Raw genomic sequence first — 15,778 nt, 5'->3', positions numbered from 1 at the left:
ACATGGCTTGTTGTAGGTATGTGTTAAAGAACAGATATCTCATATAAGTAGTCCTGGATGATTTTCTTATCCTTCTTAATATGTAGTGTTTTAGCATAAGTGTTACCTAGCGAGAAATCATGCTTGAGTCTAGTATAATTGCAATTAAAATATTGTTTCTGGTTATTTTTAGGAGCTCTCTGCCAGACTGCTGTCTATTCACAGTGATCAAGATCTAATAGTAGTGACATTTAAAACTTTTGAAGAAATATGGAAGTTTCGAACCTATCGCTCACTGGGTAAAGCTGTTTCACCATACAACAGTTCAATATGCTTTTTTTATTCCTCTGCACACAATTTCTGATTGACTGGGAACTTGTTGAACAGGATTTTGAGATTCTCTGTATTAACTCCTAATAGCAGTAAGTAGTGTTCTGGAACTAGGTACTAGTGATAGGGCTGGAGAGACTCTTCAAACTCCAGGAGAACCTGCCTTTGTCCAAAAGCATATAACAGCTATCATTCCTGGCAGACGTCTTGTCTAAGTTAGATACTCCAGAATCAGACCACATCTTCTTTCTAAGCAGTCTATTCTCGTCCAGGTGTGTTTTCTGCTAAAGCCTAACCTGTGCTGCAACTTAAATGCTTTTACAGCTGCTTCTGCTCACTGTAGACTCGTTGAGGTGACTGCTCTCTTTGAACCACGCTAATACGTATTTCGAGACTTCTAACCTGCACTTTCCCTCAGTGTTGTTTTCAGTAGGAAAAACAACCCTAATTCCTACAATCCTTCTTTACAGAGTATATTTTCCAGACTTCTGGTCATGCTTCCCACTGGACTTTTCTAGTTCCATATCTTTCCTAAACAGCACTGAGCAAACTGGACAGAGTTAGTCAGGCTTCAGAGGCAATATCAAGTAAAACAAAGGTTGCTTCATATGCTTTGCATGCTTCAGTTCCATTTCTAAACCAGAGAGTGCCTTTTGTAACAATACGATGCCATTGATTGGAGTTCCATTTTTAATATCTTGTAACTTCACAGGTCTTTTCTGAAGAACAGCATTTGAATCAGATCTTTGTCTCTGTCTTGTTCACCTGATTTTTTTCTTCTGTGTGTGCAGAGCTTGTGTGCATTACTATTGAATTTGTCTGTTTCCATCAGACCAATTTAAAATAATGAATTTTATTTTTAATTTAATATTTGCTATTTACTTACTATTTCGTATTTTTAAACTCCTTAGAGAACTAGAAAAAATAGCGTGTCAATCCAATTTTGCAGAGAAAGCACAGGATGAAGTTTCTTCTTGGGCAAGGCTGTGGCTAATATGGAATTGATTCAGCATCTTTCAAATAGCAATGTAGCACCTTAGTTACTGATCTGGCATCCCTTCCTCTTCATTATAACTTTTTGCACAAAGGATTTGCTAACATATTAATGTTGGCCCTTTAAGTAATAATCTACTAACTTTACCGAGCTTCTTGATACGCCAATCCAGATCCCCCTCTAACTATCACGTAGCTTTGCAAGCCCTAGGTCCCATAAGGAGTCACAGTTTCCAAGATCAAGCACTACCTTCTTGTGATTTACATGATTCTGGTATGCAGCATCATCTCTCTTCCAAAGAAGTTCCAGGAATAAGATACACAGGCATTATATCTGCATAAATCAGCACAGCTGAGTGGGGCAACAGAAATTTATAAAGATATTATTTTTGGAGATTTTTTCCATTTATCTGCTATTAAGTGGTGCTAAGCACCTGTTGTTCAATGCTTGCTGCCTCTTTCAGACTCCAAACTTCTCAAATATAGCTCAACTACAGAGAAGCCTTGTAAGGGGAGGACACTGTCTGCTTTTTCAACAGGATTAGGCACAGAGAAGTTGTATGCCTTTTAGGTCTACTTTGAGAGCTAAGCACTAAAAGTAGCTGTAATAATGTGAATTAATGAATGTAATTTTGTCAATAGCATGTAGTAAAATTAGTTATATATTGTGAGCTAACCAATACTGGAGCTATCTGAATGCCTACCCCTGTCTCTGACTTTCTGAAAGCTTATTTTCTTGTGTAATACTGTAAAACTGCAAACAAATTGGATTTTTTTTTTCTAGGTTTTATAAATCATTGCATGGAGAATTTATTCCTAGATCAATCTTTCTGGCTCTGTTCTGAAGAGGAGGAAGAAATGGGCATTGAAGTCTGTATAAATGAAAAATCACTAAATTTGATGTGCAGAAGCCTGCTAATACAGGAAGGTAAGGAAGACTATACACGCTAAGGCTAAATTTAGAGAAGTACCTTTCTTTAAATTCCTGAATTCAAATATTTAATGAGGATCAAATTTAAAAATGTTTATTCCAAATGCACCAGAAAGAAGAGAAAGGATCAAACACAGATTGGGTTCAGTAGGATCATAGGGGTATTAGAGAAATTAATGTGCAACTGGTCCATAAATGGATACCAAAAGGATTAGAGAGGGATGTACATTCCAACTTGCTTAATACTGGAATGTACATACCTCCCAGGCTGGATGGCACTCTGAGCAACCTGGTCTAGTTGGATGTCCCTGCTCACTGCAGGGGGGTTGGGTTAGATGACCTCTAAAGGTCCCTTTCAACCCAAAGTATTCTGTGATTCTAATATTATTGCAGATCCTGGAGACATACAGGAGAGGGATTACAGATAGTTGCCAGGCTTGTGTGCTTCTCCTAAATAGCATCACCTGCTGCCATCATCAGAGACAGAATAATGGGCTAGATAGATTGTTGGTTACTGCAATAGGAACATGCAAAATGTTGCAGCAGAAGCAGCTCCTACAATTCCATTGAACACCTGCATTTTTTTTTCTACTTACAGAGAAACTAGACAGAAAAGTATGAATATCTGAAAATCAGAAAAAATTATTGTGGAATCTCATATTTTCAATCTCTAATTGATTACTGATGCTCTTGAAGTCAGTTTTAAAGCTTGTATGGCACTAAAACATTACATAAAATGACATCTGCTCCACTGCTTTCTTTTTAGGGGCATTTTTTGTTTTATGTCCTGACAATCTTATAAGAAAGGTAATGGATACAGACAATGAAATAAACACTTATTTTGAGACTGGGGCTTTTGCTGAAGATGTAACAGGTGGATCTGTGGATGGTGACATGACCATGCTGTCTAATGCTTCTCCAGAGCCACTGATCCCTTTTCACCAGTAGGTACCTGGCTCCACCTACCTATTTCATGTGTACATATGAAACAGGTGCATATGTCTGCTCAGACATAGGTGTCTCTAAATGGTAGCTTGTTATGGAATGTTCATCTTTCATGAACACTGAGAACAACTGCTCTGTTTCCTTCCATACCACACAACTGAAATTAATCCAGATGCCTGCAAAGCTGCATTTAAAGATGGTTTACTATCTTGTGAGTTAGATACTGCTTTTTTCCTGGCTCTGGAATAAAATATTTTAACAGTTCTAGAATAACATGAAGTGAGAAATTTCATTTTTCAGGATGCTTGGAAATGTGGGTGATAACAGGTTAGCAGTGGTTTTATTCAACACTCTTGACATGAGGCATCCACCTCCTTAATGCAGTTTGCTTCAAGTTGGCATCCAAGTACATTATTGCTATAAAGACAAAATCACATCAATGGACTTACTTCAGGAATCACCAGAAATCATTCATTCTTGGTGCTTTTAGTAGTTAGAAAGCTGGATTTTATTTCTATTGACCCTGGGCAGGGAGAAATAGCATGACTTCCTCGGGTTTGCTTGACTGAAGTAACACTACCTTTACTACTAACATTACTCAAAACATAGCTCTGAAGTGTATGGACAGTGCTGAAATTGAAAGATAGTTGTGGGAGGGGTGCATCTGTATTCAAATCGATTTAAAATATCACTGTTCTTGTCATAACATCTAGTGAAATGTTTTATACACTAACTTCAATCTCCTTTTCTGCTTTCAGATGGTTTCTTAAAGGGTATTCTAATCCTATTGACTTTACATGCAAAACTGAATCCAAGTCCAGCAGCAAAGTTGGTAAGAAAATCCATTCAAACATCAGCATAAAAACACCCAAAACGAACTTATTCTATGCTTTGGTTAGGACAGAACCTCTAAAGGGTTCAATAACTTCTTTCCATTGTGTTACGATGGCAAAACAGCTTTCAAAATTACATTGCAGTAAAATTAATGAGAACATAAATCTCTGCTGAAGTTGAGTTAAACTCTGAATGCTTCTCTCCCCTTTTTCCTCCTAAATACTGTATTAAGTAGATGCACAAAGTAGTAAGGAGTAATTAAGCTGAGGATGCCTCTGTAGATTTGATGACAAACTTTAAAGTAAGAAAATGGACAAATGTAATTATTGTGGATCTTTCACGGGTGTATTGCTTTATTTAATAGTGCTGGAGAGATAAAACTTAGACAGATGGTCTGATGTCAGAGAGTAAATATGGCTTATTTTCTACCATATGTTAGTTTTAATACTGTATTGACTGGTATATAATTGCATATTTATCCAATGGGGATTTTCAAATGGTTCAAATGTTTTCACTCTGGCCCAAGTTCAAAGCCGTCTATAAGAGGGGAAGTAGGGACTTAAAACATTTTTTTTTGTTGTTGCTTCATGATGGAATTTGCTAGAGTTTTGAAAACATTTCAGACTTTGCTTTATAGTGGCTGGAAAAGGAGGAATTTTATGCTGTAATGTACTTTTCTAATTGCTCAAACTGAACTGATTAGGTTTGGATGCTTTAAAACTTGCCACATCGATGTGCAACTCGTGAGTTCCAGGAATGTCTTTTGCTAAGTATGTTCTTCTGCTGAATTTAGTGTATTTGTATTATTAAATTATTTTATCTGTATCCGCAAATATTATTTCCTTATTACACAGCAATGGGATCCTGTCTAGCTGTGATGAATTATGAAAGCGCTGTGTTGGAAGAGATGAGTTTCCAGGAAGGGGACGAAATTGAGATCTTTGGCTACTTCATTGAATGCATGGAATGGTTTCTTGGAAGACATGCATTTACTGGCCAAATAGGTTTTGTAAAGACAAGTCATGTTAAACTGGACTTATCTAAAAACAAGTAAGTGATATGTATTTAACTCATAAACAAAAAGGAAGTCTTTTGAGCTTTAAAATGATGAATGTTAAACTCAGCTTGGGTGGATTTTGTTTGTTTTTTTGTTGTTTGCTCTTTTAATGAGGATTGTCATAGTGTGTATCAGCCAAAACAAACGCAAAGAAATTGGAATACAAAATCTGCTTAAATGTTGGAAAATGTTATCAGCCTGTACCTCAGTTTCTTACTGGGAAAAAAGGTTGCTGTAGTTATACCTGGTTGAGTTTCTATTCTTTGGATCACAAGATCCAAGAAGTTTTGCTATTGCAGAAGATTCCAATTTTACTGGTATTTCAAGATCTATATTAAAGTATCTAAGTTCTGGTTTTGCTAGTACCATCAATTACAGGCCTTAACTTGCTTCAAATGGGGCTCCTTTTAAAAATAATTGCTCATAACACAGAAAGAAACCTGTGAAATGTGTGTTTCCACATGCATTGGCACCATGTAAAGGGACTGTTCTTACTAATTTGTCTGGACTGTTTGCCTGCTAAAACAAGGAGCTCTTATATGTTATTTGCAGGTCTATTTGATATGTAACTAAAACTTATATTAGAAAACCAATACCATAATGTCCTTAAAGATTTGTGCTTTTAATTTAATAAATTTTCTCATAAAATGCTGCACCAGGACACAGACATAAAACTTACATGGCAGAAACTGCTAGCTGTAATCATAGCTACTATCAGTTTGTATGTATGTTTATAAATATGACTGATACTAATTTTGAACAGAACAGGGCCTATAATGTAAAGATTGTATTAATTTCTCTAACAAACTCCAATTTGACTGATGCAGTGCACTCCCCTCAAGCAGAATCTGTTTTCAGACACCTTCAAAGTTGCTCCTTTATTTGTTAGACCACAAGACTCGGGTTTTCTTGAAGAAGAGGAGCTATCTTTTTTTTCAAAAGAAAAGAATTTGGACAAAGTGATACATTTGTTGAAACAAACCTCCATTACAGATGTTTGCTCTGTGTATCGCATAGGTGAGTAAGAGTTTTACTCCTTTTTACTGCACAAGATACATGTGCAGTTCCTATATACCTGTTACAACTGATTTTTTTTTTCTTATTTCAATGAGATTCTAACCTTTACACCTACTTTGAAATATCTTGGTATTCAGTTTGATCATGGATATGGCATGTAAAAATTCTTCATGTCATCTGTGCTACTTCACCGCTGATGTAAGACTTTTCCCAGCAGAGCACTTACAAATCTGTCCTTTTTTTGAGTTTTAAAAACTCTGTTGTCGAGGTGAACAGATCTTCAAGCTTTTAAATGTTAGTGATGCATTATAAAAGGTAGTATATTCACCCAACTACTGCTGACTTTTCACCCATCTTAGGAAAGGTGGCATGGTAGTTATTGACAGCTACTTGTGCTTGATTTAAATTTCAAAGGTATAGCAAAAAAGCAAAATCTATTCCTACAAATTAAAAAATATACTTTTAGCTATATCACTTCTGATACAGCTGTTCTTTCTCTAGGTACTCATGCTTTATATAAAGGAATTGGGATAATTGGGGTTTCACCTTCACAGCCGTAGTGTAAGGTAGCATAATATAATCATCTTGCTGAACCTGAACAGGAGCAGCAATTTCTTATCCCACCACAGGCTGTTCTGAAGCAATGTGTGTGCTTGTCAAATATCTAACAAAGTTTTATCTCCGTTAGTCGCATCCTAAGAGACAGGCTTGTAGGCACCAACTTGAAAGGAGCTGGTGTGTAGGTTTGACTCAGGTGCATTGGTTTAATTCTGCAAATCGGGGTGTGTGTGTGTGTGTGTATGTGAACAACAACGACTAAGGCTTGTCAGACCTGAGTTGTAAAATGCAACTCCTGTCAGTTTGCAAAATGACTTCACAACTCGCCTTCCTCGCTCAAATGAAAAGCCTGGGAACAAAAGCTCTGACCTGTATTAGATACCAAAACAATCTCCTGGGCTTAATGGATGTGCTGCTATTTGCCTGTTGCACATTTTTCACCACATCTCATCTCCTCCCTAATCTTTACAAGTGCCAACTTCTTTTCACATCTTCCCCAGCTAATAGTACCATCTGCACCACTTTTTTCTCTCAAACTGAACAATTAATCAACATAACCTGACTTACTCAGAGCAAGTGTTTTCAATATTCACTTGCTGTTTTATGTGATCTGCATAAATGGGTTTGATACCTTCCATCTACATCAATCTAATGAGAAGTATTTACTTATGAGCACTTCCCCAATTAGATATTCAGAGCATTAAGTTACAACTGTTGTAAATGTGTGGCACTTGTCCACCAAAGTCAGCAAAGCCTTTTAAAAAAAAAAAGCAAATCCAGAAGTAAATGGTCAGTGAGAGGTCATTGTTACAGGCTAGTAAAACAGATTTGCATCAGCTGAAATAGACCTAGTTCTCTGAGCCTCTACTTTTAGATATATCCTTCAAACAGTCAGTACAACTTATATTGCATCTAGTGTATGAAAGACAGTGAATATAGTCCTGAAACGTAGCATGACAACTGAAATACCTTGAGAAATATCTTCTACACAAAACAGTAATCCTTAAATGTTCTACAGATGTGCTATGCTAAGTATTTAAAACTAGATCTATAGTAGTACTGTCTGCAGAATTTCAAGTACCCCTTTTAAAAGAAAAGATAGATACAGAGATTTATCTGCAAGCTATTGGAATGGCCACAAAAGACTGACACCCCTATCTACGCAAACTACCCTAAACATTTTAGTTTTTCTCGTTGGGAATGATGCTAAATATAAATAATATTACTGAAATAAGTTTTAGCGTCACTCCCAGAGAGAGGGAGGCTTTTTGGTACCTCATTTTAGAGGCAGGTTGTGAGGAATAATTGTATCTATATTGCCCACTTGTCTTTTAATGCAGCAGGGATGCATCCCCCATGCAGAACAGGTTGGCTTTAATTCTAGCTGCTGTATGCAGGTGTGTCCCTCCCTTACTGAGCAGTGGTAGGTGCATGAAGATAACCGTGTATAAAGCAGTGAATTGTATCGGCAGGATGATAAGTCCCTAGTATCTGTTAGCTCTGGATCAGACTTAGAAATGTCTTCTCTTCTAAATTTCGAGGACACATCCAATTTTTCTGACATGAAGAATTCCAAACTAAAATATCCTTATTTTAGGATATTTAAAACTGAGAAAGAACTGAGCTACCGTAACTAACATAACTTTTTCTTTCTTACAGACCGATTAGAAGAATCAGAATTTCAGAAAGCTAATGAATGTGGTAATACTTCATATGCATACAATTTTTACATAAAATTTATGTGACTTCTGATATTTCTGGTATCTTTCCCAGCTTTTCTCTTTTTAATATCTCGTCACATTCTTTGTTCTCTCATTGTTTGCTTTACTAGGTTTTGCTGTAACCCCTTCTCACTAGGTTTTGCTGTAAGACATTGAGGATTTTCACCGATATCAGATTTCTTTCTTGGACCTTGCTATCTAACTGCAAACTGTATGACTTATTTTTACTGTTGTGACACATGCACCACTCCCCGGTCCCCCATGTTGTTTAACAGGGCAAAATACTGTTTATGGGGTACCTGGCAAGTGCTGACTTCGAATTCCAGAACATTTTTCCATCTGCTAGAAAATTCCTTCCCTTAATTATATTTCCCAAAGGAGATATTTTTGAGTGCAGAATTATTATAAGCTCCCGTTATTATGCAGCTGTAAGCTTTATACTGACTATGACTGCAAACTACATCCCTAGTCCTTGTCCTATTACCTTGGCTGGATAGCAGTGGGAGGACTAAAGAAATTATGGCATGGCTTTCTCTTTTATATTTGTAAGATATTCAACAATGTCAGGACTAAGAGAATTTAGATCAATGACTACATCAATCAACACAAACCTGGTAATTTTAAAGTTCATCTGTGCCAGCAGAGAATTGGGGTTGGTGTTTGATTGAAAGAACAAATCTGCTTACACATTACACAGGCATGGCTGGCCACACAGACATCACACGGACAGGAGAATGGGACCTTTGTAGGCACCCTCACAGCACCCACGTGAGACTTCAACAACTCCAATGGCTCAGTCCTCCTCACAGCCCAGCCAAACTGCCTTAGTTTTCTATCAGGGTGTGGACATACACCTTAACTCACCTGCATGCTCAGATTCACAGTTCCCCTAGACCTTAAGTCCATCCAGCAACCATGCCCTGATTTTGGGCCCTTTCTCCAGCCTTCAGTTCAGATCTTTGGTCTTTCCAGATTCTGGTCTTCTCCTGCTTACCAGCTAGTCTGAATTGTAATTCATTGGCAGATCTCTGTTGCTCATATACACACAGAGAGAACAGAGAATATATACTCAGGGTATACTTTTTGAGTATACGCTTGGACACAAACCAGTCTGAATTAAAGTTGGACTTCAGCTGGATTAGTGTTGGATCAGGCACAGGGCTTGGCTAGGTTAGCGTACTGATCAGCAACCTGCTTACATGTGGCAAGCCCTGTTTATCCCCACTCCTTCAGACTCCCTCCCATGCTTGTTCCTCCCTGATCCTGCTTGATCTCTCTCTTTCCCCACCTTTGGCTTGTCTCCTAAACATACTGTTAAGAAAGTGCAGTATGTTTACATAATGTTTTCCTCATAATATCTTCTACTGATAAATGTTTTTGTTGGTCTATCTGAGATCTTTGTGTGCATGCACACACGAAGTTGTAATCTTTAATTTATTTTTGAATTTCAGAAATTCCATGTTCACATTTTAGCACGGGATCCACTAGCAAGAATGGCAAGATAGAAGAATTCCTGACCAACTTCAAGAATTTGGAGGCTGCTCAGCCAGAAAAGCCAACTACTGAAGGGAACAATTCTGCTAGCTCTCCAAATACAGAAATCTTTCCTCCACCTGAAGGACCTTGCTTCCACATACATCAAAATGATGTTCAAGCATCTGACACCTTTGAGTCATTGTTACCCTTCTTAAACAGGGGAGAGTATGAGAGAAACTTCAAAAGCCTGTATGACTTCTCTTATCCATTTATCAATAGTATGTTTTATGGGTTTTCAGAAGAAGAAGAACTGGTCAGCTTTTTTAGATTAGCAAGGGAAGCAGCAAAGAAAGCAGGTATGTCCTGGGCACTAGCAAGGCTATGCTTTCTCTTAGGGAGGCTCAGTGTTAAAAAGCTGAAGTTTTCCCAAGCTCGGGTGTATTTTGAGGAAGCGTTGGGAGCAGCAGCTGGAGGGTTTAGTGATTTATACTTTGTAATTGCTCTTTATACAAATTTATCAGTCATCTACTTGACACAGAAGAACAAATTAAAATGTGCTCATGTTTTTGACAAGGCTACATCTCTTCTCATGGGAATTCCCAACTACATTTCCAGTGCGGACCTCGAGTCAGATATTCTAAAGTATGCTCTGAAGAGGACAATTTTGAGCCAGAATAAACGTGCAGAGGCAAGGGCATGCTTTCTACTGGCAAAACATTACAGTGCTCACAAACAGCATGAAGAGGCACTACCGTTCTTGGAAAGGTTCCAACTGTTGCTTAATGACTTGGGTTTACAAAACAACTTATCAAACAACTGTTATTTCAAACTAGCCGAGTCCTACAATGAAAAGTGTTTGCCACACATTGTATTAAGTTGCATAAAGGTCACATCTTCCCAGAACACCAGCACTTTAATGGATTCCTTGAAAAGGATTGATTTAGTCATCAAAAATGCTCCCAAGATCTATGGCCTGAAAAGACTCAGACAAATGCTTCCATCCCAAATTGCACCTTACCTCAGAAAAGCACTTTCCTGTGTGTTTACTAATGAGCAGCAAGGACTATGCAGCACTATCTGTCTTAGTTTAGCAAAACTGTACAGCCATCACAAACGGTATGGAAAAGCCATTGTTTACATGATGAAAGCACTGGACTCTGTTTCTGCTAAGCCTGAGGAAACTATTAACTATTTGGTTTCACTTGCTTGGTTGTATATTCTTTACAGGCAATATGATGTGGCTTTAGTCATTTTAAATGCTGTTGTAGACTCTTCTTGGAGCAATCCTCAACAACTAGGCATCGCTTATAACATGCTTGCTATTGCTTTGAAAAGAACAAACAATACAAAAGAAGCTGCTGAGAGCTACTACAAAGCACTGCGTCTTTCAGAGGAGACCAGTATGACCCATAACCAAGCTGTAGTACTGGCCAATTTTGGGGCACTCTGCCTGCATGCAGCAGCCAGCAAGCTGGCAGAACATTATTATATCAGGGCAGTGAAGCTATTCTCGAAACTTCCAAGTACAGACTGTGGCCAAGACTTTATCCAAGTTCTCCTTCAGTTAGGATGTTACTATGTTGGTGGAACTCAAAGAGAAAAAGGAAGATTTTATTATGAATGGGCATTTTTGGTTGCAATGGAGACGAGTCATCTGGAAAGTAAGTATGTTGTTTTTCTCTCAGAGTTAAAAAAGGTACCCTGTTTGGGAATGTTTGTTGAATAGGCATGCTGTTCCTAGGCACGTTACATGTGTTCCTTAACAACATTTTATGTCCAGTTATGTGACAGCTATTCAAGTGACTGAGATAATAAAGAAATAAATACATGTTGACTTCCTTTTCTGGTGTTACTTAGGTTTGTCAGAAAAGATAGAGAAAATGAAATGTTAAGGAAAAACTAAATAATTAGTAAAAAGTCTAGAGATTTCTATGTTCAATAATATTTTACAATAGTTGTGATATTGGTAGTACAAACAGCACCAGACTCAAGTTTAAAGGTATGAAAACAATTGGTGATCTGGATTACTTTTGCATAAAATAGTTGTATTTAGAAGACCCATGCTTTACTTCTTTATTCTTGCTACCATGATTAAGGCAGCTTATACAGGTAAGGTGATTGTTATTATTTTATTTTGGAGATCAAGCTTGAAGTAACCTCTTTGCTAACTTTGGGGATGAAGAAATGGGCAGTGGAATCCTATTATGCTTTTAATATTGTTATTCGTTGACTGTGCTGAATTGGTGAAACAGTAAGAATAAACAATTTTAAAACTAATTTAACTTTCATTTAAAAACAGAGATTCATGTTAGTATTACTAATCTATTCTCCTAGGTCAACTACAAGCAATTAAATTGCTGTGTCAGTTCTACAGTACAGTTGTTCCCAATGAGGCTCAGTGCGTCATCTACAATGAATATCAACTATCTTTAGCTAGAAAGATGTCCAACAAAGTTCTGGAGGGACAAATTTTGGAAACCATTAGTCAGCTCTATTTGTCTTTAGGAACAGAAAGGTAAGACATGCTGAATGACTTTGTTTTTATTCTGACTGTAATTTTCTGTCATGCTAAAGGATCTCAGTTTTTACAACAGGTGAAAATGATTTATTTTTTTTTTTCACTCTGCCTATGCACTTCATTAAAATTGAAGGGACCAGGGCTAGTGGAGATTTCTCTTGTTTTTTATAACTAGCATCTCACGGGAGACAAGGTGTTCAGTGGGGCTTAGCACCACTTCAAGAGCCAAATTATTTTTTAAATCTATATGAATACATTTTTAAATCATTAGATGTTATGCAACTTGATGAGTGCTATAGCTCTAGGATTATTGCTGGCAGGTGACTTGTTTGCAATGATAGATTTTTACAAGACAGTTTTTCCATTAGAAACCAAATGACATATTCCAAACAGGTCATATATTAAATTGTCTCTGTGTAAGTGTTTCTCCTTGAGGAAATTTTTTTTTTCAAAACTTACACAAACACAAAGCCTACGTGCAAAACTGTGTAGTGTCAGTCTCCAGCAATTTCCATACTGCTTTTATTTTCAGAATACCAATATTTTGCTTTATTGAAAAAACAGACTGTACAAGTCAATTTATAGTAACTAATGTGCTGGGGAAACCTACAGGTTTCTCTAGACAATTTTTAAAGTTTATTAAGGCACCTTTAATTTTTTTTTTCTTACTGTATCTCACTTCACTGAGTCACTTTAGATTCAGGTATTTTCAAGCGTGCTTCAGTAAGGATGGAACAAAAAACCTCAGCTGTGGAAAGAGTAGATGCTTAATTTAGGTTTAAGTGGCTGCAGTCCAAGCATTTAACTATTCCTAATATGTCACCTACTTTATTTTGCGTTGTTCACTGCTGTTTAATGAGATAGTTGGTGAAAATCCTTTGGAGAGGCTGAAGACGAAGGAGTTGGTTATGATTTCAAACGATCTGGAATTTGCAGAAGGGTTTCGCTAACTGGGGAAGATGCTGCTTTTTGTGCATGTAGTACATGGCATTTATCACAGCATCATAGAATATCCTAAGTTGGAAGGGACCCGTGACAATCATTGAGTCCAACTCCCTGTTCCTTGCCTAGAAGCCTGGCTCCCAAATAATGTTGGTTTTGTAACGTTAGCAGACTACCAGAAAATAGCACATACTCAGTAGGATATTAGACCATAGTATCACAGTATTCTTTGAGTTAGATTCCCAGGTAACAAGGATATGTGTCTATGATGAAGTGACTAAAACAGTGATGTCCCTGGAGTCCCCACCTCCATTGTAAGTTACTGTGGCCATGCCGTGGGACACAGCCTGACCCCTTCCAGCTGCCCTGCTGAGTTATGGACTGGTGCATGCATCTCTCTGTTGTAAAAGCAAAAACTCTGCAGGAGGGATGGAAGCGGCATTCAGTAATTGGGCTGAGTTGGACTGCTTTAGCCACCTTGCCTTTGCTCATGTTAGTAGCTTGTTAGCAAAGAAGAGAAGACTGAAATGTCTGGCTTGTTCAGTGGATCTTTACTTCCTCTTGTGAGTATGAAAGCAATGACAGGTCTCTTCAGTTTCTGTAAGAATCAGGCTGTGGCAAAACCACTTTTTTTTTTTTCCCCTTTAGATGAGACACCTTGTTGAGACAGAACTAAAGTCTTGGTAGTGTGAAATACTAGGGAGTGTATTACTTTTAGATTTGTTTTGGATCTTTTTGGAGGTTTGTGTAGGCTGTTCAAAAGATGCACTGTGTAAAGATTCACTGTAACCACGCAGTTCATGTTATATTTTAACATGTTTGTCTTGTGCTTGGAGGAAAATGCACTAGGTCAAGGTGATGGAGTCTATCACAAGACAGATAGAGAAGGATTTAAGGAAGTCTGGGACTTCTACATCTGATATAAAGTACTATAAGCTCAATCAATCTGACAGGTCTTTCTAATGAAAAGTATGACCACTTTTCTGAGAACATGGTGCCCTTACACTTAAAGAAAACTGCACTGCCCAGTGATCTGATAGTTTAGGTACTTCTAGAAGTGTTCAGGTCCCATCTGCCCCTCTCCAAGATTTTCTACAAATGCTGATTAGTTTGAATTATGCTCTTCAGAAAAAAATATTTACAGACACAATTTCTTTCTGAGGTTTGTAGGAAAAGACTATAAATTATAATCATTAAAGATACTGATAAATGATAAAGAGCTAAAGATGAGGAAAGATTTCCCCCCACACACCTGTCACTAGCCTGAGGTGTAGGGGAAGGACACATCTAACATAAACTATCCTGAAATAATGTAACATGATAACAATGTAGGAAGAAAGAGATCAGTCAAAAAAAGGAAGAAGAAAAAGACCAAATTTGCTAGTTACTAATGGAATATAGCTGAGAAATTGTAATTGTGCATTGAATAGAGGAATTGCATTGTTTTTTACAGTACATAAAGCTTTTTTGATTATGAAGAAAAATCTTCCCTATTTTGAAGAACCCCTCAGTGATTAGCAGTTCTCCCATGTTTCAGGGCTTACAGGTCAGCTCTGGAATATACCAAAAGGAGCCTTGGAATATTTATAGATCTCCAGAAAAAAGAGAAAGAGGCATATGCTTGGCTACGGGCAGGAAAGATATATTACGTTCTGAGGCAGAATGAGCTTGTGGATCTTTATATTCAGGTATGTTTTCAACGCTTACAGGCATGCACATGTTGTCAACATGGTGCAGGTGGCATGGTAAGAGTAATTCGATATAACAATCCCAGAGATTTTGCTAACTGGTGTTCTGACATATAGTAATACCATTTATGTAATGCTTAACAGCTGAATAACTCAGCATTTTCCAGTGGTGCTCCATTTTAAGTTGTTGCTTGACTCTGGAAAAATTTTGGGCAGTGACTTTTCTTAGTGCCTGCTCTGTTGTAAACTCTGTGTATTTCTTACTTGTCTACCACCTCCACACCACCATAGCAATCAAACCATGTATGTATGCTACATGCTGCTGGATAACAGATAATAATCATCTTGGCATGCTGGCCTGTGGGCCAGATGCCCAGGAAAACAGAGTAGCTTTTTCAGGATGCATTTCCAAATCATCTAAAGCTTTCTTTCTGTGGCTGAGCTGGCTAGAGCTGCTGCTGCTTTTGCAAGAGTGAGACTGGAGGCATGTGGCTTGCACACCTTGGACCCCCCATAACCAACTGGGACCTGCTGCAGCCTCTACTGCTGTGCTAATGCAGACTGAAATATGACCTGAAATGGTGACCCTTGTGGCTGCTGAAACTGGATGATCTGGATTCCTTCTCGGAGCTGCACTGCATCTCAGATCTGACTCTGTCCTTTATAGGACTTGTAGCCATTCACTGAAGTATTTGGGAAATGAGTTTCTTTTGTAAAGGAGTTGAAAATACTTCTCTCCTGTTGTAAGGGACAGTGCTGCCTTGTAGTGCAGGATGTTTACAGAACCTA

At 37.8% G+C, this 15,778-nt stretch overlaps 1 protein-coding gene across 2 annotated transcripts in view; it reads left to right on the top strand.

Annotated features, from left to right (window-relative positions):
• Window positions 1-15,778, top strand: part of SH3TC1 (SH3 domain and tetratricopeptide repeats 1) — a 34,717-nt gene that overhangs the window by 13,411 nt on the left and 5,528 nt on the right. For both annotated transcript variants that reach the window (XM_009936376.2, XM_075420438.1), the window contains 10 exons: window positions 173-278; window positions 2,087-2,230; window positions 3,000-3,177; window positions 3,937-4,010; window positions 4,867-5,062; window positions 5,959-6,086; window positions 8,304-8,345; window positions 9,817-11,502; window positions 12,176-12,356; window positions 14,839-14,989. In XM_009936376.2, the coding sequence (XP_009934678.2) occupies window positions 173-278; window positions 2,087-2,230; window positions 3,000-3,177; window positions 3,937-4,010; window positions 4,867-5,062; window positions 5,959-6,086; window positions 8,304-8,345; window positions 9,817-11,502; window positions 12,176-12,356; window positions 14,839-14,989 (2,886 nt within the window). The remainder of the gene's footprint in view (window positions 1-172; window positions 279-2,086; window positions 2,231-2,999; window positions 3,178-3,936; window positions 4,011-4,866; window positions 5,063-5,958; window positions 6,087-8,303; window positions 8,346-9,816; window positions 11,503-12,175; window positions 12,357-14,838; window positions 14,990-15,778) is intronic.

Source organism: Opisthocomus hoazin, chromosome 5, assembly GCF_030867145.1.
Source record: "Opisthocomus hoazin isolate bOpiHoa1 chromosome 5, bOpiHoa1.hap1, whole genome shotgun sequence".
Taxonomy (NCBI): Eukaryota; Metazoa; Chordata; class Aves; order Opisthocomiformes; family Opisthocomidae; genus Opisthocomus; species Opisthocomus hoazin.
This window is presented reverse-complemented; position numbering and strand designations above follow the sequence as displayed.